The sequence below is a fragment of the Dromiciops gliroides genome, chromosome 2 (assembly GCF_019393635.1).
Source record: "Dromiciops gliroides isolate mDroGli1 chromosome 2, mDroGli1.pri, whole genome shotgun sequence".
In the NCBI taxonomy this organism is placed as follows: Eukaryota; Metazoa; Chordata; class Mammalia; order Microbiotheria; family Microbiotheriidae; genus Dromiciops; species Dromiciops gliroides.
Window position 1 is genome coordinate 599,890,797 of NC_057862.1, and position 24,348 is coordinate 599,915,144.

Consider the following 24,348-nt stretch of genomic DNA (forward strand, 5'->3'; position numbering starts at 1 on the left):
ATTTGCAATAAACAAAAAATCATCTTCCTCTAAAGCTATGTGCTAATTATATACCAGGAAAACTCCATCTCAAAGTATGTACACTAAACAAATCAGGAAAAACTCCCCAGAAAATGACAAACTGTTGTCAATATTGAACCCAAACTCCTGCCACCTGTTTTGATGAAGCATTTTTTTGAGTAAAGAGAAACTGAAAATTTTTTGGTGATTTTAACATTTCAAAACCATTCTTGATTATATGTAAAATAAAAACATCAATATAATCAGAAGCCTCATTTTACTTGTTTATGAAAACTCCAGCAGATGGAGGGACAGATGTCACAGCAATATAATTTGGCTTCTTCTCTGATTTTCATCGTAGATCACAATATGTGACTGCCTGTCGGCAGAGCCTGACACAGGTGTACACCTTAGGCTTCAACAAGGAATAATGCAAAGAAGCAAATTTATCAAACTTAACAATGAGGGGAAAGGAGATATAGAAGACAAAACTGAAAATTTCTTGTTCCCTTCCCTTTTGTACCCCAGGGAAATATTTAATTGGAAGAAGGCTTTTCAATAATTCTCTTTTGCAGGCAGATTAGAAAATGATCTCACCGTTAATTTTAACCAAATAGTATAATCTTTAAATGTCAGGGCATTATTTACCATTTATTTGACAACTCCCAATTTCATCCTTGTCTAGTTTCCATTGCTCTTCCAAGGAATTACTTACTCTAATCATGATGAATCATGTAGTGTTACACTTAAATTTTGTCAGTTTTTGGCACATGTAAAAATTTTAAGCTATGTGGATAGGTAGTACCTGCTTTGTTTTGCATGTTACATATATGCATATATCCACATATTTATACACACATAATAATACATAACTATTATATTCTTTGCAATTTTAAAAGTATCATAGGTCACTTGTGCAATTATTATTTTTTTTAATTGTGAATGAATATTACTCCATGTTAATCTCATGTTTATACTACAGAGATTCAGGATTATTTGCAAAGTAAAAACAAATTTTCATTTCAGAAAATAATATATTTTTCACTGAAATTGTGGATAAAAGGCTGTAGTTACAAGATGCTTAAATTTTCAGGATGAAAGAGGGACAATACCATCAATTGTCCAGCTTTTTTTTCCCTTTATGATATGAAACTAGCTAGGTTTAACTAAAAATTTTCATCCAAGTGTTTTAGTACCACACAGACTTAGACTGTTAGTTGTGTTTGGGAAAAAGAGAGAGAAGTCATTAATTCTTGTAAGAATTCAGCAGCACCAGTAGTGGTGATGGTTAATAGCTGGCATTTATATAACACTTTGTTTCACAAAGCGTTTTACATACATTATTTCATTTGATTCTCACAAGGATCTTTTGAGTAAAGTATTGTATAATTGTCCCCTTTTGCAAATAAGCAAACTGAGGCTCAGAGAAGTTAAATAACTTGCTAATGGTGACAAATGTCATATCATTGGTGAAATTTGAAACCAAACTTTTCTGAGACCAAGTCCCTTTTTATTTCCACTAACCTATGCTGCTAAAAAGTAATAAGTACTTTTTCCTACTTCAGAATAGATGTACTAGATGAAATATAATGTTTAGCCCTAAATCTATGATTTTGTAATCCTGTTATCAAATGATCCTAATATCACACATGTGAAGAATGGAATAAGGTTGGAGCTACATGAAGCAAAAACATTTTTAGTCTTCATAAAACATGAGTCAACTCAATCAATGAAAATTGTAACTATTACTTCATAGTTTATAAATTAAATAACTATCCACTGGGTAGAGTTTGTCACTGGCCATTTGGACATTGTGTAGCTACAGCTTTAAATTAAACTATTTTAAAAATGAAGTTTATAAACACTATCATCAATCTACCTTGTGTAACTAATTGTTAGATCTACTTTTCTTAAATACTATCTATTAGCCTTGACAAACTTTGATGACATAATTCATGGATGATCTGTTGTAATCAACTAAAAAATATTTAAGGAGTGGAAAGCATTTTCATGTGAATTCCATTCAACAAAATGCAGATTTCAGAGAGAATGGCCTTTCATTAGTAGCTCATTTCTGTTCAGGATTTAGCCCTTGCTTTTTAAATTTTAACAGATTTTGTCACACAATTTTCATTTCAAGATGATTGTACATATGATAATCAGAAATAACATATTTCATATCTAATGATCAATACCAGAGAGTCACAATCTACTTTTTTTTTAAGATTTATTTTTTTTTATTTTTCGGTAAGGCAATTGGGGTTAAGTGACTTGCCCAGGGTCACACAGCTAGTAAGTGTTAAGTGTCCGAGGCTGGATTTGAACTCAGGTACTCCTAAATCCAGGGCCGGTGCTTTATCCACTGTGCCACCTAGCTGCCCCCACAATCTACTTTTTATCTTTGTTTTTTTTTTTTTTTGGAAAATATATTTGAAAAGACACATGTTTAAAGTACATCCCTCCTAATAAATATAATTACATCTGAAAAACTAATTATGTTGCCATTGATGTCAAGAAAAACTTCCTAACAATTTGTGCCATAAAAAGTTAAAATGGGCTTCATTAGGAGTTAGTGTGTTTCCCCTTATTGGAGGTCTTCAAATGAAACATGAAGGATGCCAACTTTTTGGTTTTGGTTCAAAGGAAATATTTATTCAACTACAGGTTGTAATAGGTGGCCACTGACATTGCTCTCAAATCTAAAATTTGGGGAATCTGTGTTTTCGGATAAGTGGTTTAATACCTAGAGATTCATAAATTAGTTTAATTTCCAAATATTTATTTTGGTATTAAAACTATTCTAAGATGTTAGACAGCACAATCCAAAGCCACTCATATTTGTTTTGCAATGTTCAATACCCATACAGTATAAATTATTGGCTCTTTTCTTTTTTTCTTTTTTTTTATTGACTATTTTCTGAAACTAGCTTTTCAACTTATGACCAGTGGCCCTCTACTGCACTTTTCCCATTGCTAATTTGCTAAATACCTTCCAAATTTAGTCCCTAGAAAATTCTACTAAAATAGCAATGTTAATGTTACAGCTCCTTTATACCCCTGATTCTAATTCTCCTAGGATAGGTATTTATCACCAACTTTTGGTGGTAACTACCTTCAGAAAAATGGGGCAGCAACACCTTGGCAAGGATATCATTCCTACTTAGCAATTTCGAAGGAATATAGAAGGGATACAGTTAAGGCACCTTTCCTTTTTCCTACAGATCAATAGTACTCACCAAAATGATTAGAGGCAGCTATGAAATACAGGTCAGAGCACTAGATTTTGATTCAGATGGTATGTTTTCAAATGTCATCTTTGCTACTTATTAGCTATATAACCTTTGACGAGTCACTTCAATACCCTGGATCACAGTTTTCCCATTTATAAAATTAAGACTGTATATTGGAAGGGCTCTGAAATGTCTTGCTGCTTTAAATTGTATTCATCAATAAAGAATATTCCTAAAATCTTGGATTTTTAGAACTTAAGGAGATTGTAGAGATGCTCTAGCTCAATATCTGCATTTTACAGATGAGGAAACTGAGTTTTTAAAAAGTGATTTGTTGGGGCAGCTAGGTGAAGCAGTGGATAAAGCACCAGCCCTGGATTCAGGAGTACCTGAGTTCAAATCCGGCCTCAAAGACTTGACACTTACTAGCTGTGTGACCCTGGGCAAATCACTTATCCCTCATTGCCCAGCAGGAAAAAAAAAAAAAGTGATTTGTTAAAGGTTGTTCCCTTAGTTGGCAGAGTCAGAAATGAAATTTTAATCCCCAGACTACTTACTTCTAGTGAAGTATTCTGACTGCTATACCATTTTCTCTACTGGAAATTTTGTCCACATGTGGTATCTGAAATGCATCCTAATAACGTTAAAGAGTCAGTCTTGCTCTTCCTGATGAAGTCTACTAATGTAAGCTTCTCTTTTCAATTTTGAGAATTTGATAGTTGAAAATGAAAGGCTAAATTCACACATTCAGTGTGAATTGGGCAGATCTCTGATGTGTGACCTTTTCTTCCTTTGAAAAGTGCAAATGAACTAAACCAATAAAAGACATCTTATTTTTTCCTCTTTCTGCAGAGGCAACTGTATTGAGTTATGATGGAAGTATGTTTATGAAAATACAACTTCCTGTGGTGATGCACACAGAGGCAGAGGACGTGTCCTTAAGGTTCCGATCACAGAGAGCTTATGGCATTCTAATGGCAACCACGTCAAGAGATTCTGCTGATACTCTCCGCTTAGAGTTGGATGCAGGGCGTGTGAAACTGACGGTCAACCTAGGTAACAACTTCCCTTCCCCCATTGAACTAACATTTTTCACTGGGTTTGTTTTTGCTTGCAACAATTCACCACACAGCCTGTTTGCTATGGGAAGTAAACACATTTAATGATCTAATTTCCATTTTTTAAGTTATTTATTTTTATATTTTCTTTAAAATTTTACTTTTGCATCTTTTTTTGTTTGCTTTACTCAGCCTAACATAACCTGTCATAGTGTAGCTCCTACTACCTTGTTGAGTGTTCTCAAAAGGGGAGCCCGGTTTATCTTGACATTTGTCAACGAAATATATAATTACTTTGAGAGTTGCAAACATAAATTTTCCAATTAATTAAATTTTAATTCATCCCAGCACTTGAATGTAGATCAATCTACTTTTTTAAGCATTCCATATAACAAATATCTAATTTTCTCTTAGTGTTTACCCCTTGGTACTATTTTCTCTGATGGGCTTTTCCTTTGGACAGCCACATAAGGTAGTAATCCATTTTCTCTGTTTTGAATTAGTGTGGTGGTATTTTGCTATCAAAAGATAACCCACAACCCTTCAATGCCCAAAGTCTGCGGCCCTGAGCAAACAGCCATGTGAACACTAAAAACACAGGCTCTTCTACAGAAAAATAATGCTTTCCTGGTTTAATTTAGCATTTAGAAAGAACTCTCCTAAGTTAACTACAGTAAAACCTCACCAATATTGATTAATTTTGTAGGAAAACAATTTTGAAAATAAGGGAAATTCTGATTCATAGACTATATTCAGCTGTTTTGCTTTCAAGGACAAGAATGTAAACTAACAGATTACAAGGTGTTGTCAAGTACAGGTCCAAATAGAACTATGTTAATGATTAGATAAGAATTGTTTCTAATTACCCTTGCCTCCTTTTTTCAAATGAGAACTTTGATTTCCTAGGTAGGCTAAACCTTTTCCCTAAAGTCTTGTACAAGGTGGTGATTTCCTTAATGAGTCTGTCTTCATAGATAATACAAAAGGAAGCATGTCCAAGGTGTATAAAGATTATTACCAACTCCAAATTGGAGGGGTCAAAATTCATGAGGTTTTACTGTACTTACTGTATCTTTTTCTTAAGGTACTAAACTCATAGGCTGTGCTACTCTGATTATGATTTCAAAATGGAAATGCAAAAGCTATGACAGTACAGAAGAAAGTTAAGAGTGGCTTAGGTTTAAGAAAATGTTAAGTTGAGTCTTATTTTTTAAAGTCCTTGGTTAAGAATGATGGCACTGTGTCTTGAGGTACACAAGATATTAAAATCCCACCCAAATCCTCAAATTGAACTAGGCAGAATTGTAGGTTATAGAATGTAGAATATTGTGAGCCTGAATACTTTTGAAAAGCAAGGAAAAGTCAACCTATGAACCCGTGTTGTTGTTTTTTTTCCTTGACTGTTCTCTTAGAGTTCCCTCTAGTGGCAACATTTGATTACTACATGATGAATTTTAAAAAGAGAAACTTAGAAAGGATTTCTACTTTAAACAAAGAACAACAAAATCCCTATTCTGTGTCCTCATTAAATGAGGATAGATTCTCCCTCAGCAAAGCATTCTGTGGAAAGAGTTGTGTAGGTGCTGGTCCCTGGCTGTTTGCAACCACTTTTCTGATGCGGTTGACGACACATGACAAACTCAGCTATATGGAAACAGAATCTAGGTTTCTATTTTTCATGTTCCCCAAAGGCATTATAAACATATACATTTTTTAAAATCATCCCAAATGCCCTTTAAAAAATTCACTGTCCATAAATATGGTATGTAATAACCAGAAATAATTTGTTTTTATTGGATCTGTTTTTAAAAAGTTAAATAATCAATTATTATTCGCGAGCAATGTTCACACAAAAATCATATTGTAAGCTTGCCAGAGAGGAAAGAATATAAAAGGAGACCAGTGGGAAAGAAAGAAAGAATCTGAGTGACAGAAAAGGCTTGGGTAGACTGAAGAAAGAGCACCCCTTGAGGACCAATGACACATGAGGATGCCTTTCCTTAGGCTACTAACATAAGCCATAGAATCCCACTTAAAATGATTTGGCAATAATTTTTGTCCATGCGTGTAGAATAAGAAATACCCTAGTTGCTAAAGGAAGTGATTACAACTTCTATTAAGCCCTTCCATTTGGAAAGATCATGGAAGCCTTTGTGGGATATTGGATCTCAGAGGTCCCAGATGTCTGAGCCTAGTTGGGACTGCACTGTACCCCATTGTGACGGAGCACTTTTTAGTTACATGGAGACCAACTCTCTGTTCTTTCACAGATGGGAAAAAGTTGCAGCCTGGCTAAGTCAAGCATCTTTGACAGTTAAGAATGATTTCATCACTTAGATTTGTCACCATGTAGCTTTGTTTGAAATTGGCCATTTTTTATCTTTTATTGTTGTTCCAACAGTGAAGTTTTATGGCAATAATTCTGGGTTACAGCAGTATGTAAAGAAAAATGACATGGAGTGGCCATATTTGCATGTGTCTGTCCCCGGAAGGGTGGACTGTGATTTTATTGGATGTCTGCAGCTATTACCTTGAAGGATAAATTTTCATTTTTCATCTATTCTTCCCCATCTAGATTGTATCAGGATTAACTGTAATTCCAGTAAGTGCCTATTCAAAATTTTTAAAATGTTATTCCTCCATTATAAAATGATGTAAGCTAGTTGAAAAATTAAAGTGATGTGTAGAGTTTCCAAAAACTCATTAACTCCCTCTTGAAGTACTCCAGCTCATCCTATGGGTGTAAAAATTCATTGTGATCTTTGTCTAACTGAGCAATTTTCTGATGGTCATTCTAAAGTTTTCATGAAAAGGAAGCTGACAAGAATTCTATAAAAGCCAACTATAGAAATGGTATTTGAATTCCTTTGTAGACACACAGGCAGTGGAAGTACCATTACAATTTGTCCAGTTCTAGTTGATTTTTGTAGTCTTTTCATGAATGACCAGATATCAGAGTAATCCTAGCAAGGAAACTTCTTTTTCTGTATAGAAGGAGGAAATTGTACTCTATGACCCCTAAGGTCATTTGTAATTATAACTATGATCCTATGAACTGCCCTTTTCCTGTTTTTTTACCTCACATTGCTTATTGGAGCCAGAGTAACTTAGTTTCCTTGGTGTTGTGGTTTCATTTATGAATTACTCTATAAAAATGTAGCAATAATTTAGAAAGAACATTGTCTTTCTAACACTGTTATCCATAGGATATGATTTCCTTAAAGTGTTTCTCTGTCAAAATTAAATTTACATAATGGATTTTTACACCTTAACCATATAGCTATAAAAATACCTTTAAATTTGAACATTTTTATGATGATATGCATGCCAATGATTGTCAGAAAGTAGATGCATGGAAAGAGGCTTACTTGAAATTTGGATTATAACACATGAAAGGAGAGTGGACTGTGATTTTATTTGGAGTCTGTTATCATTTACAGACTGCCTTTAAGTAATACTACATCATTAAATACTTTAGCTTTACTTCAGATTTTGCTGACCACAACATAAACATAACTGATAGTAACATATTTAAAGATACTGGCGAACAATCCATCCATTCTTGACATAGTAATTCAAAATTTTTTCTTTAACCTTAGTGACAAGATGAATGAAAGCCTGTCCAAATATCAAAATCATTAACCATATATCTATTCCTCAAGAAATTGTCTAAATAGGAACAAAAAGTAGGCCTTATGATAATTTAAAAAACCCAACAACAAAAACAAAACTTTGCTAATACAGAAGCAAAAGGGATTGCTAAAATAATATTAACCATTTGAAATTTCATGATTGTTCTTCAAATGGTTGACACTGTTAAGTACTTTTGTTTTTTAAAAAAAATAATTCTCAAAGTAAATAAATTGACTGAAGCATTAATTAAACTGATTTTATTTGTGTGTGTGTGTTGTCACTTGTTAAAAATCCCATAAGTAGGACAGCTAGGTGGCCCTGGATTCAGGAGGACCTGAGTTCAAATCTGGTCTCAGATACTTAACACTTACTGACTGTGTGACCCTGGGCAAGTCACTTAACCCTCATTGTCCCCCCCCCAAAAAAAAAATCCCATAAGCAAAACTTACCTAGTAGTTGGCAAATGTATTTGCCACCACCCCTTACCTCATTCAAAGAAAAAAACCCATATTTCTAGAATTAATCTCACAGCCTCAGATTTCCTCCCAGGTCTCCCAAAAACCATGGTGGCACTCACAAAGTTTCTTTTCTCTGTAAATACTCTCCCTCTACAAAGTATGTGGATATTTTCCATTTCTCCAGAATTTACAGAAAATCCCTTCATGTTAGAAAAATGTTCTTTTCTAGATATTTGGGTTTTATATATTATGATTTATTTTAATTTAGAATGAACACAAATCTGAGAATTAATAACCTTGAATTTATAATATTTATCTAATGAATAATATAAATATTGATGAAATAAAGAACATTTAAGTCTATGAATTCCATGTTGGATATATGAGGAGAAAAAAAACTGTGCTTTTGATATCCATATCTATAATGATTATTCTTTTTGTTAAATATTCTTTTCCTCATTCTGTTACTATTGGGAAAAACTTAAGTTTCTTTCCTTACTAAACCAACTCCTTTCCCTCTATTTCCTGGCATTTTATCTTTGTTATTTTCTAGTATTTCAATCTTTGTCTTTTTGTGTGTGTGTGATCTTTGTCTTTTGTACAAAATTCAATATACATTTCTTTCTATTTTGAGGGAAATCTTCTACTACTATTTGTAGTTTTCTCTGATCCAAAAGAAAAGTATCTATCCTGTCCCAACCCCTAGAAAAAGACAGGCTTGTAGGCATGTATGCATTTCTGAAGCCCAGAAGCCATGTGTACTTTATTGAATCATAGACTTATGACTATCCCTTTTCAGAAAAAAACCACAACATTTCATTAAAGGTGTTGTGAAATTAGCTTAGCCATAAAACAAAGAAAAATAAATAATAAAGAACCATAAAGCAAAGGGAGAAAAAAATCCCAGTTCTAATTCACAATGAGAATATAGAGGGCAGCTAGGTGGTTCAGTGGATAAACCACCAGCCCTAGATTCAAGAGGACCTGAGTTCAAATATGGACTCAGACACTTGATACATACTAGTTGTGTGACCCTGGGCAAGTCACTTAACCCTCATTTTCCCACAAAAATGAAATGAGAATATGATGTTAACATTTAAGTTGCCAAGTTTTAATAGGAACCATTTTGATTAAATTTCCTCTTCTCCTTCCATCTACCCTTCCTCCAGAATTCTACCTGTTGCTTCCTCCAATCCTTAACAGTTTTCCTGCTATCCACATTAGTAGGAATTAAGAAGATAATTCATCAGGAAAATTTATAGAAACCTAAAATTCAGATGTTTCTCTTTTCAGAGCTTTTATGATAAATTGGGGAAAGTGGGATGATGGAGATACAGGAAGAGGACAGAGAAATATCTGGACATACACGTGGGCTTTTTAGACTGCAAGAAATTTCTATCAGCTCTATCTATATCTGGCACTCAGATACAATATCTGAACCTTTTAGGAATTGCAAAGAGGAAAGATCCCTTTGTCACTTTCCCTAGGGAAAGAGCAAATTTAAATTTCAAGGTGAATTTCTGTTTGGCAGGTCCTGAGTCATCACCATTTATTCTGACTAGAAAATAATAACAGTCAAAAACTTCAAAATGGTATAATGGACTCTACTGCCCTTCCCACATCAACAGTTCATTTTCCCATGTTGAGAGGTTTTTTAAAAAGGCATTTTTCTCTATTAATAGGTGACATATCAATGTCAAAACGCATGCTTTGATAGTTAAATTACAAACTGACCATCGTTGCATATGTACCCAGGCCAAACAGAGTTCTTTTATGTATATTATATCATTTGTCATCATTTAAATGTGCCTGGCATCTGGAACTTTCAATCTGCTTAGATGGCTACCGATTGAATGACTTATCCTAGTGAGGTGTATGCCTTATCTTCTCCAGTACTTTTGTCATGGTGGGTCTGAGACCATGAAAAAGATAAAGAGGCCAAGTCAGAATACCACCTTTCATCTTCTTTTTATCAAGTATGCAAAAAGACAACCTTTCCTGATCAAATAATTTCATGGACATTCCTAAAATAGCTATGACATTTGAATGAAAATGAGAGAACTTCCTTATTCTAAAAGTTCCTTAAACACATATGGAGCTTTGCATAATCAGGAAGATGAAATTGGATCATTAAAGAATTCATGGAAAAATTAACCAAATCATGATAATTTGTAGTGTTCATAAGAGAATCAATATAGGCTAGTGGCAGTGGAGGGGGGTAAGGAATTTAAAATATTTTATGAGAAACATATTTATTTAAAAGAAAAGGAAGCTATACATAATAGAGAAGCATAGTTTCATATAAAACCCTTTTCTAAAACTTGACATTTGTTAAGCTCAATTTTAAATAGGAAAAATATTCTTTTGCAATAAAAAGTGGTATTGCTTTCAGATAACTGCAACAATACCAATCAGTGGTTAACAAATGGTTGGAAGATATGGATTGTATATAATTATCCCACGAATTTTCTTAGGTAAATGGTGGCTGATGCTATTTATACAAATTTGTTCTCCTAAAAAAACGTTTAAACATCTACTCTGCAATCTTGCTGACATTGATTAATCTTCTTTATATTTTTCCCTCATAGGTAGTCCAAAGTAAAACATAGCCAAGGTTGAGTATTAATTATCACAAATACTGAACTAGTAGCATTTAAATAGTCTTTCATTATTATTCTGTGAGCCAGAATTCTCAAGCTAGTGGTGGTATAGATAAATGGTTCCAGAGCTGAATCTCCATAAAACATGGAGAATATTCAAAGAATACTCACTACATTCTTTATCGTTATTGCTTAAAGATATCTATTCCAAATTTGGAGGCATCATCCTACAATAAAAAGAATAATGAGTCTTGAATCAGAAGATGTGGCTTCAAATTATGGCAGACACTTAATACCTACATAACTTTAGAAACATTCCTTCTCCTCCTGTTACCTCATTTGGGGCACTAGTAATATTAATTCTGAGCTTCTGCCCAGATCTAAGTGTTTGATCCTAATAGTAACTACAGTTCCCTTTCTCCCCTTAAAACTTTTAGTGTTATAATCCCTTGAAATTTATGCATTTTAGTAGATTTGAATATCTGGTTTGGTCCTATCAAATATAGGTTATGACCCATCTATTTTCATATTGCATAAGCAACTCTTTTAAATGAGAAACAGATGTCTAGTTCTATTTCAAATTAGTGTTAAGAATAAAAATTTCCCCTCATCAGTTACCATTAAGTTGTTTCTTCCTTGCATGCCACACAACCCTACCAAGATATGATCCACCTCTCCAAACAAAAGCCTCATGCCTAGATTTTAGGTTGTAATTATCTGTTCTGACCAATGCCCCTCAAATGACTTTCTTTTATGGAGACTTCTTTTTTCTTTAAGCATCCACCTTTTTTTCTACCTCTTCTTTCTTTTTTCGCTAATCTTCCCCTATCTTCTTTTCTTTCTTTTCTACCTTATTTCCCCTCTTTCTCCTTCTTCATGTTAAACTATTCTATGTCTCCTGTTCCCTTCATTTTTTTCTTTGTAGTCTTATTTTTTCTAATTCTCCCTCTTCCTCTTATTTATCAAACTTTATTTGACTTTCATAGATTTTAAACATATAAATATAAATACATATAAACCTACACATACATGAAAGAGTATGTTGTTAAATGTAGACATGACACATATTTAAATTCAATCTGCCTTAGTAACATTTTCTTTGTCACTTTTGTGTGTCTAAAGAAATAAATCCAGACCTGATTTGAGAGTTTGAAAATTTCTGAGATGTAAACCTTTATATTGAAAATTTAACAATCTGCTTTCAAAAGACATTTGGGGATGCCTGAAGCACAATCCTGTGCATATTTGTAAACACACACATACTTATTGTTTTCTTTCACCATGAAGACACATTTTGGCTACTTTAAGTTTGGTAGAATAGGTTGTCTAACATAAATAAAAAAATAATTGCCAAGCACTTTTTATAGTCAAACTTTAGCAGTTTAGCAAATGTTTATGCTATTATAAAATGCTTAATGCTATTAAAAATTAAGACCATGAATAATTTCACAAAGGTCAAGTAGTATATTTCAACTGCTAATATTAACTACTCATCTCCCAAACACAGAAAGGAAAAAGAATCATAATCTATGAATGCTTCACTTCTCTATTTTGGCTAGGATCTAGTAAAGAAAGCTGTATTATGTTATTGGAAAATGTACTTTGATGGATTGCTCAAGTGGATAATAAAATCCATGTATTATCATTTTATTACCAGATGAAAAGATAGTATGGATATCAGTTATTACCCCCTTTTCTTATCTTGACATAGATAGAAAAGTAATAAAAAGATGAGAAATGTCAACCAGTAACATTTAAACTATATTAGATTTCTTTCATCTTGCTGCATTGAAAGCAGGCTGCTTAAGAAGATTCAAGGGAAAATAATATTTGTTCATATGAAACAAACAAAATATTCTGAGTATGACCTTAATGGCCAACAGCTTTTCAGCCTCTGAAAAGGACATCTCTCTAGCTGTTCTCTGCATGTCCCAGATAATAAGAGCTTCATGTTGATCAAGATTTTTCTATCAACATATCAGTTCAACAATGTGGCAGCCTTGTACTAAGCACTGAGGATCCAAAGAAAAGCGAAAACAGTTCCTACCTTCAAGCTTCTCATGACCTAATAAGGGAGGTAACATTCAAACTAGTATGTACAAGTAAGAGATATACAGGATAAATTGGAGGCAATCCCCAAGTGAAAGTACTAGCAACAAGGGAGGAAAGTGGGATATGAGCTAACACCTAAGTCAAGGAAGTCAGGAGACACAAGTGAGGAGGGAGAATATTCCTGGCATGAGGATTAGACCATTAAAGTGTATGGACTTGGGAGATGGAGTGTCATGTCAAAAATGGCAAGGAGGGAAAGGTTATAATCACAGAATGTAGGCAGGAAAGTGAAGAAGATTGGAAAGGTAAAAAGGTACAAAGTTATAAAGGGTTTAAATGTAAAAGGGAGGATCTTCTATGTGATCCTAGAGGTAACAGAAAGCCATTGGCATTTACTGAGAATGAAGATGACATGGTAAGACCACTTTGATAGATGAATGGGGAATAAACTAGAATAGAGAGAGACATGAAGCTGACATAGTAACCAGAAGGCTTTTGCAATAGTCTAAGTATGAAGTAATAGGGTCTTTGCCAGGATGATGATAGTGTCGGAGGAAAGAAGGAAGTGTATAGGAAAAATGTTGTGACATGTTGTGAATGAATACGCCTTGCCAACAGTAGGTAGGAAAGTGAGGAATCGAATATGACACCTAGGTTGCAAGCCTAAGTGACTAGTAGGATGGTGGTATGTCTGACAGTAACAGGTAAGTCAGAAAGATTTAGAGAGAAAAGTAATGAGTTACGCTTTGGATATGCTGTTTAAGCTATTATGGGAATCCAATTCAAGATGTTCATTTGGCAGTTGGAGATGAGACAGGGAAGTCAGGAGAGAGGTTAGGGCTTGAAAAGTAGATATAAGAATACTCCACATAGAGATGATAGTGAATGAAACCTCTGGAGCTGATGAGATCACAAAATGAAATAATATAGAGGGGAAAAAAGAAGAGTTGACCTTCCTGAGGGATTTAGTTATGAAAAAGAAGGCATATAGGCAGATATCTAGCAGGGATGAATAGGTTTAGATAACTGCATACATGGAGAGTCTCTAAAGGATGGAGAAAATGGGCATTTATGAAGGTAATAGGCAAACAGTCAGGAAAAGATTGTAGAATAGTGATAGAGTATGATGACATAGAAAGTAATCTGCTGGAAAAGATGGGATGAGAAAGGATAACATGCATCTAGGAGGGTTTTCTTTGACAGGGAGAATGACTACTTCATATGAGGATATAGTGGAGGAAAGTATCTGAGTAACGAGATATGAGGAAGAAGAAAGAAAGAGTAGACTCTTGGCAAATGGCCTTCATTTTTTTCCCAGTGAAATATGAAGTAAAATTCTTAATTGAGAGGGAGGGTGACATTTAAGGAGGAATGGAAAGGCTTGGAAAAGCTATTGAAGAGAGTGGAATGTAGAGTCCATCACCTAAGAAAATAAGTAGATAAAAAAGAAACTACATAAAGAAATATAAATATAGAAAATGGAGCTAATGGTCTGAGCCAAAAAAATGCCTAAGAAAGAGAAGAGAGAAGATAAATAACCTCCAAAAGAAACTTAAAGGAAATTGTGGCCTTAAGGTTAGAAAAGCAATAGAAATGTATTGAGGAGAAAAACCAGTAACAACAAGCTATCTTGCATAGAAGAGATTGGTGTGTTACAGATAAATGAATAAGAAAAATAGAATTTAAGTAATAGAAACTAAATTAAGGGAAGGCCAGTGTAAATTCATCAAAAGTGTGACTTTTAATGAATTTTTTATAAAAAGAAATTTATGTAGGTTTGCTTGTTTACAATTTAACATCACATACAGATACTCATTAAAAGAATTATAGGATAAAAAGAAATTCAGGGCATGTTTATTTACTCATGTTTATGTGACTACATGAACAGAAACAATGAAATGTCCCAGATATTTTGCTAAGAGTTCTTTTACCTCCTTTTAATTAACCTTCTCAGTTACCATTATTTTCTATCTTTACTCTCTATCAGTCACCCAGTAGAAGAGTCAGACATGAGATCTTGCCATAACCCATAGCTTCAACTGAATTATTACAAAGTTTCAAATAAATGTAGACCATATTAAAGATGGTTTATTCTTGTTCACTTCCCTTGCTGAAAGTATTGGATGAAGAAGAAGGAAAGAGAATGTTGGTAAATATAGTCATAAGAAGTTTGGTAGGAAGAGCAGGAGGGGCACACAAAAGAAGGGAAGAACTACTCTCTTCTGACCAACATTTCCAGTTTTCTAGTTGTTTTGTCTGGAAGAGGACCTGTTCATTGTTTAAAATGATGCATGAGAAAAAGATGAATGGTGGGTTGAAGGTTCAACATCCTTAGAAGCCTTTTTCTGCAGTCATTTCTGGGAAATGAAAATGTTATTTTTGTGAAAAATAAATTGAAGATTTGCATTAGGGATGATATTGGCAGGGAAGTGAGAGTTCCTTCTTAGAAAAGGAAGCATTGCTCTTAATGTTATTACCTCTAAGTTTATTGAAAACTGCCAATATATTCTGAAGCTCTAACTCAGCAGTTGGAAGATATTTGCATTGTTCTAAAATGTTAATGCTGTCAAAATTAAGATGGGAAATAATTTTGCAGTGAATGTTTTAGAGAAATAATAGGATTAACATTTTGCAAGTTCATGGTCCTGATGAGACTTTACATGTGATAGAAAAGTACATGGAGTTCTCTCCCTATCATACTGTTAGATATAGCCATTCATTCAGCTCATTACTAGAACTTCAGACCTTTTTTCTTATTAAAATAAAATCTCATTAATTCAGTCTTTACTAATTTGGAATTTTGATCCTTCAGACAGGGCTGAGCCAAATTACATAACTATCTATGAAGAAAAGGATTGTTAAGTAAATTAATTGTGTAAACAAAGTTACAGGGGGAATATTTAAATTGCTTAAGAGAAGGAACTTTTCAAGTATGTTCCCAGGAGAGATTTATACAATTGTTATGTTAATTAGAAATTATTATTCTTATCTATAAACTGAAAATAGTTCTGTCTAATAGGCACAGAGTGCCTCTGTCAGCCTAGAATATTTGAAAAAGCTAAAAATTGCATTTTTTGAAAATATATTCTATACTTCCAACATACCAGTTCAAACTCTACTCCTTTCAAATTCACCTAGAAGTAATGTGTTTAGTTAACAATAGCTAAACCTAAAAATTGTAGAGTATAATGAAAATGTTCCTCATCATATCAGCTGGCTAACTTACATGGCACCTCTAGCTAGTTTCTAGATTTTATTGAGTATTACATTTTAAACATAAAGAAGGCAAAAATGACTTGATTTGAGGGGTGAATGGAGGGAGATAGGGAGATTTCCAATGAAAACACACTATTCTCCAATTGATTTCACCTCCACCATTGTTGACCTTGGGCCAGTACTGATATATTAGAAATGTAGTAAAGTTATGTTCTTTGCCATTTGAAAAGCAAACTAAGAAATACCAAGTGCAGCTCATTTTATGGGAGAGAATTCTTTTTTTTTTCTCTTACCCTTCTCATCCCAATAAATATTGTGTTTTCTTTTTCTTATTTCTATTTCTTGATTCTGCTTCATTAGAAAATATTTTTTTCATGGCATCACAAGCTTTTCCCACTGTGATTCAGTCCACATACACTACAGATTTGCAAGTAAGCACAGCACATTTCTTGAACCATACATTCAATTTCATTGGCATGAGAAACTCTGTCAAATGAAAATTATCACCTAATTTCTACTATCTATAGAAGGTCTTATGGGGTAACAAAAGGTTAGTTGACTTACCCAGGGTCAATTGACTAGTATATAATAGAGGAGAAACTTGAACCCAGATCTTTCTGACTCTAAGACTGGCTCTCTTCATTTTGCCACATTGTCTCTGATAGTACTATCGAAATGAATTGTTTGATGCCCATTTGTATGCCTCTAGTCCTTGGAGGACAGTTAAGATCTCTTTAGAGATCAAATAGATATTTTCTTTGAGTATATGAATTAAAAATAACTAAGAATATAAATAGTAAAGTTATAAAACATAATCATATCATGTGATCTAGAAATGCAGAAATTATATGGATTAAAAACAAGAGTGCTTGTAGGCAAAGAAGGTAGTGAATACAAGTAAGAGAAGGACAGAGACAGAAAAGAAGAAATTTAGTCATTCAAGTCTCTAGATAATTATATCCATTCAATTTAAACAAGAATGCTTAGAAAGGACCTACTCATTTGGAAATATAAAATAGTACCATCCAAAACAGAAAAAAATGGGTTAAGAGTCTGCCCTCTACATAGGGCAAAAAAGCCACACTTAGAAACATACTGAAAATGGTAATAGACTCTGAATAACTCAAAATCTTTGTCTATATTTGTGATAATTTTATCTTCATTCAGTGGTGTCCATATGTAGCCACTTGCCATCTTAAATCTTCTTTGGAATCAGGTGGAGGCATATAATAATAATATACACACATGCACATATACATATATGTATAAACACATATATGTTTATCTTATATGTGCACGTGCCTGTATGTATATATGTGCAAATGTAAGTTCAATCTTGACTGATTAAATATTATTTTTTCCATTAGATTAGCCAACTGAATTAATTTCTCCTTCAAAATGGTCCAACCAGGTCTACATTTAGATATAGTCAATGTTTTATATTTTTACTAATTCCAGAGAAAATAAATAGAAAACTAGGGTAACACTTTCCTCCTGGAGAAAGTAAAATAAAATGCATCAGTATAATTATGAAACTATGCCATGTAATTTTATTTTGTAATTCAGTAAGCCCTTTTGTAAAAATGGCCATTTACTTCATGGATTCCCATATTTGTAGCATACTAAATGTCCATAAGCTTGTTTGAATTAAATCTGCTACCTACTTGATACTAGGATGGATTGGTGTTCTAATTTGTATGGATACTTCATCCGACCATGCAGTTCACAGCCTATTTATATCTTTCTATCCTATGGAATTCTTGTCCATACTTTCCATTAAGTCCTCCAAAGAGGGTCTTCCTTTTGTGCTTGGGATTTCCTCTGTATCTCTTGCCACTGAGTAAATAACATTGTAGAGTGCTGGACACTTATTGGTTATCCATATCTTTCAATATCTTTTCTACTTTTCTTAGATTTTCTCTCTGTCTCTCCATACATACATATATATTATGTACGTAAATGAACACACACATATATAAAATACATATATGGCACACATATATTACATAAAGAAGTTATTGACCTTAGAATCAACAAGAACCACAAGATTGTTTGCATAAACCATTTACCCATGAATACAAATGTAAGACAGATGTCTCAGTGGTCTTTGAAGGAACCAAATGAACATTATCCCATGATTTTGGGAAACATTCCAAATATGAGTGACCTTGAATATGCAGGTACCTCTGTAAGTCTGTTGTAGCCTTCAGGCAAGTGCTGTTCTAATAAATGGACTAAAAACCTAAAGGCCTGAATGACAGCTGATATAATTTCTATGTAAGAGGATTGATGAAAGACAGGCAGGCAGACATTACTTTTCCTTTTTACCTGTTAGTTAAATCAACATCGAGGATGCTCCAAATTCCTGTCGCCTTGACAAATCAAACTGATTTGGCACATGGTTTAATTGTTACATAGTCACTGCTACAGCTGGGTGACCACCTGTTTCCAAGTGCTTCCTAGGGAGTAAATTGAGTCATTGGTTTCAGAGGACCTTGAGTCAAAGACAATTTTAGGCAAAAGAGTAACAGAAGAATTTTTCAAATGGAGGAATAATCACTAGGCAGAAAAACATGGGGTCCAAGCCAATGGCTAAATATAAATATTATATAATAAATAAGCTAGTGTTGATGATAAAGGATAGTTTTAGAGGCAGCACTACTAGATTAGGTGGTGCAATTTTTAAGAAACAAATCAGAAAAGAGACTATTTTTGTGTTGATATTTTTGCAATTTTTAGTTGATTAATACTAATGTTGGAGTCCTTCTTTAGGCTAGACCTTTTAAAATTCATGTGTATAGTCTCCTATGGTCAAATAATGAAGAATGAAAAGAATAAAATTAATTTCCAATGCTTGGCATTCACCTGATTAAATCAATTAGAAAACAACCTGGTTGATGCCATACAGTTAGTCCAAAGAATGATATTCAACAATATGATTTAGTTAATTCCTCTAGGCCTTGTTTGTCTCAGGTCCTCTGTAGAGGATCTGAGCATCATATAAGGTTTATACTGATTTTTAAGAAAACTATATAGGTAAGAACTTACAATAAATGTTAGGTTAGGAAGCAAGAAATCAACTTATCCAAATGATCTCCCTATTTAGAAGGAATTAGGATATATTCATTTTCATCTTCTTTTTATTGTTTCTTTATCTTTTATGTATCTTTATATCTACTTAAAATAAAAAAATATGAACTAACTCATGTTTTTTTTAAAGTTTGTCATCCCAAATATTTAGGAATTGGTGATAAAGTTTCATAGTTACATCCATAGTACCTACACACATAAAGACTTTTAGTACTGAGCTAACCAAATGTCATTCCTACAATAATCCTAAAATTCATACAACCATTGCCTAAAGGAAGAAATAATATATATTAAGGATATAAATAGGTTTGATCTTTACATTGTTGGATATCAGTCTCCCTGTTCTACTCACACAGCACCAAAGAAAACAACCTTCAAGAATATGCACACAACCAACCAGATTTTCTATCTTTCCCAAAGATGTTTTAGAGTCAGAAAGAAACAACTTGAGACATATATTTTCACTGATTCTTTTATAGCTCTCTCTTTCATTTGTGTTATAACCAGTATGTTTTTAGCTTAAAAAATAACCCAAGAGAACATTAAACATTTATTATATGGTTTCATATCTGATATGAATTGTACTTTGTGCTAAATGAGAGTGTAAAATTAATGAAATGCTTAAAATTGTACACAATTCTCAGAAATTGTAACAGAACTGTTAAACAAATGGTATACAAAATTGTTACAAAAAGAAAATTGAACTTTGTGCTAAATGAGAGTGTAAAATTAGTAAAACTAAAGTCACAGTCCAAATTTTTCCTTTCATTAGAATTAGGCATTTTGAAATCCACTTATTTAAACTTATCAAAGATAGACAGGAGAAGAGGTATATTTTAAAACTTTCTCTTAGCAATATTTTTTCTAGTTCGTGTTCATTTACACTTTGGCATAAATATGATGTTCAGAAAGGGTACAATATCTTTAAATGTTATTTTTCTTCTTGTTGATAAATGTTTATTGCTGAGATGTTTATCTTGGTGTGGCATAAATGGGCACAATCAATATCAAAGCCATAGAGGCAAAATGGGCTTCAAGATAATGTATAACAAATTGTTTCTCTATTACTTTTGAGGGGTTAGCTACAAGCTATTAAATTAAAAGTGTTTTTTTATCATTCTAAATTCTTACTTGTCACATCTGAATTCCTGATGCCATCATTCAGTTTGGGCACACACATGCATGTGCACTCATATGCACATGCACATTCACAAAAGAGGACCTTTTTGACAGATTTGAAGGAGAAAATAGAATTAGAACTGACAGAGAGAAAACAAAATTGATGCTTCATGGATTATTTCCATAAATCCATTCAATTCACTCAAATTAAAATCTACTGAATACCTTATAAATTCAAGGATATATATTAGCTGAGGTAGTATGTCATAATAGTTAGCAGGCTGGTCAGGAAGTCCTGAATCCAAGTCATTCCTCTGAAAAGTAGGAATAAATATGGCAAGTCTCTTAACCTTTATATGTTCTAGGCAACTCAATATGAGCATAAAGTATATTTATTCATCTAAATCTATGGAGGGAGTTTTCCACACCAACAAAATGATAGGCATATAACCATTTAAAAAATAAAATCCTGAATAATGAGGTATTATAAAGAATACTTATTTATAGCTATCTATATAGGCAATAAATAAATATGAAGATGAAGATGAATCTGATGGATTTTCCCCCAAAAAAAACAACTAAGGTAAAATTTTTTTAATTTGTCAACCTCCACATTGCTGAATTTGAAATCTAAGAAATGAGATTTTGTAGCTATTATTGCTCAGTTGAATGAAGACTATTATAAAAGCCATTATCAAGGGAAATTGCATATTTTTTCAACAACTATCTAGGTTTCCTTCAACACCGAGGGACATTTCCCCCCAACTCCCAAACCACACACACACACACAAATAAATAGAATCAAATCAACAAAATTAAATGAACACCTACTGGTGAAAGGCACTTATGGCTCTATGAGGGTTACTTGCAATTGCATTGTCCCTGAATTTACAATATGATTCAGGAGTGAAAACAACAACAAAAATCTCTTAGATGTTTATATAATAGAATAATATTTAAATACAAGTCCATGATAACCCATCAAAGAACAAGCATTTATTAAGGTCCTACTATGTGTCAGAAACTTTACTAGGTTTTGAGGATACGGAGACAGAAACAGTCCCTGCACTCCAGAAGCTTACTTTATATAGAGAGACAATGTTTATATCATATGCATATAAAAGTATATGTCAAATAAAAACAAGGTAATTTTGTGGTAAGGCTGTAGCAGCTGAGGGGATCAGGAAAGACCTCCTGTAGGAAAGTTTTATTTTAGCCAAGTCATGAAGAAAACTAGGGACTCTAAGGGGAAAAGATGTAGGATGGATGTGTTTTAGGCTTGGAGATAGTCTTGACAAAGATATAGAGACATGAGATAGAGAATAATATGTAAGGAATAATGAGATGGCCACATTAACTGGATTTGAGAGTGTATAATGGAAGAAATGTAACAATATAGTAAGTGTATCATTAGTTACTACACAAGTTGTAAATATTTTGGGGTATACATTCTCAAATTCTATGTTTATTCTAAATATAACTCCTGTTAAAAAACAGATATTTAAATATAGGAAGTTGAATACCTCATTAGCACTGTATAGTTCTTGATTTCAGGTTTTCTGAATCTTTTTTGTGTGTTATGACAGTCCAGTAAAGACTAGGGACCCCTTTTTACAGTAATTCTTTTAAATAATATATAGTTTCATAAAATTATATGTATATATATATATGTTTTCAAAGGAAACTAATTTTATTGAAATATATTTATCATTCTTTTAAGTTCATGGATGCCCAGGTTAAGAACCTCAATTTTATTTGCTAAAAGAGAAAGGTCAATCATGTTCTGATGTTGGTATTTAGGACAGTTCTCAAATATTGAATTTCATCCAGGCTGGGGGTCAGTTGGACAAGAATCGGGGCGAGGAAAGGGGAAAGACTGCTCCTGGTGACTTGTTCCTTTACACTTGGTAAAATTTCTTTGTCAATAAGGACTTTCCATCACCAAACCTCAGGTTAGGATTGACACCTTGCTTGGCCAGCTGGAGAGGTTAAAAGACTCCAGAATCACATCTCTCTTCCCCTCAGGGTCTGTTCCATTAAGTCCAAACAGCATGGGGAAGGTGACCCAGCTGTGTTTATTACATGGATAAATGGGGAATTTTGCCGCCAGCCCTGTCTGACCTGCCTGCTACCATTTCTGGTTGCTGAATTCATAAGAGAAATTTAAGATGTATGCAAACACAAACACTGAGCTCTGGTAATGTTTGGAAAGCATAAAAGACAACACTGAAAATGCTATTTATATGTCGGTTTAATTCTAGATTTAATTTGCAATTAAATCTCTTTAGCTTATTTGGAAAATGTAAATAAAATAATCTTACTTGGCATAGTGCCATACATTAAGAGAGGGAGAAAGGAGAAGATAAAAGATGAATTATAAAACCCAAGCCATAACTATAATTTCTCTATTTACTTGTTCCATTTATTTGATTTTTTAAAGAATGGGAAATTTTGCATACAGTCAGGAGCAAATTACAAAGAAATATTGCATAGGGAAGAAAGAAGAATTAAAACCAAAGAGGAAATCCATCCTACTAGAAACCATTCTCCTGTCAATGACAGGTAGGAAGTGCCTCACCAGAAGAGATGACTCAGGCATCAAACAGAGGTACCTCTTGCTCCTGTTTTCCCTTGTCATCACATGTCTCATCACAGGCACAATGGCAACACTTGTCACTAGCTTCTTCCTACAACCTACCTCCCAACCAAGAGCTCTTTTGTCCTTGAAATCACCCCACTAGCTACAATTTTCCATTACTTGAAAAAATTGCTGTAATTATTTGCTTCCTCCCAAAACTGTTTATATCTTCTCTTCCTATTCTTTCCCCTACATGCATTCACATGTACACATGCACACATGCACTCACACACACAGACAGAAATACATTTGTTTACAAGATTTAAGGCAAGCTTGTAGTCAAATCTAATAGTATTAAAATGTTCAGTTCAATTCAAAGAAGGATAATCACCTTGTCCAAGGTCACACAGACTATTAGTGGCAAAGCTGGCATGGAAATCTCCTAACTATAGTAATTCTATGACACTATTCCTTCTATTTCATGTACTCTCTCCAGGACACTGACCATTCGGTGTGAAAGCTCCTGGGAAAAGTCATGAAAGGGCTATGATTTTGATTCTATAATTCTTGGAGTTTTCTCTACTATCAATTTTTGAGAACTGGGCAAGTCACCTCAACTAAGGCTTTAGTTTCCTCATTTGGAAAATTAAGTAGGTTAATTTTATGTTGACCCAGATGATCCTTAACATTCCCTTTAGCTCTAAAGTTTCATGCTTAAGACACTCGGCTAAATTGCTCAGTGTTCTGGCCATTTGCAGAGAAAGCAACCTGGACCAGGCCTTTTAAAAATTGATCAATTTAACAAAAACAAAAGTTTTTATTCAATGCATATGATCCAATACATCTTACTTAGGTTATATAAAGCATAAGATGCTCTGCACACCCTTAAGCTTTCTATCAATGTCAATATTCTTATTATTTTCAGTTCATGTTGCCAAGGCCTTGTAAAGAAGCAAAAATGTGTAAGTTTCACCAATTCCATTCAGTTCCACAAACATTTGCTAAAAGCCAGAGGAAGATAGGGAGATCAATTGGATTCAGTCCCTGTGCTGAATGAGCTCTCAACACAATAAGAGAGCTGATGTATAAAAATACCCAGCACCAATGCTTATAATATAAAGTAAAATAAAACTTCACAAGTGAGAAAAATTGCCACCTTGTTTAATTCTTAATGTAGCCCATGGTTGTCAGGAAACATAATGTAGAAGAAAAAACATTTGATTTGGGGTGTGGTGTTTAAAATCTAAATGTGGGTTCTAATCTGCTCCCCCACCCCCAGTTTTGGGGGGAAACTGGCTAAAATCACTGATAAAT

At 33.5% G+C, this 24,348-nt stretch overlaps 1 protein-coding gene across 26 annotated transcripts in view; it reads left to right on the plus strand.

Annotated features, from left to right (window-relative positions):
- NRXN1 (neurexin 1) overlaps window positions 1-24,348 on the plus strand; it is a 1,484,103-nt gene that overhangs the window by 671,989 nt on the left and 787,766 nt on the right. For 17 of the 26 annotated variants that reach the window (XM_043990256.1, XM_043990257.1, XM_043990263.1 and 14 more), the window contains 2 exons: window positions 4,083-4,286; window positions 6,864-6,890. In XM_043990256.1, coding sequence (XP_043846191.1) covers window positions 4,083-4,286; window positions 6,864-6,890 — 231 coding nt within the window. The remainder of the gene's footprint in view (window positions 1-4,082; window positions 4,287-6,863; window positions 6,891-24,348) is intronic. The other 9 variants (XM_043990261.1, XM_043990269.1, XM_043990276.1 and 6 more) reach the window with 1 other exon arrangement.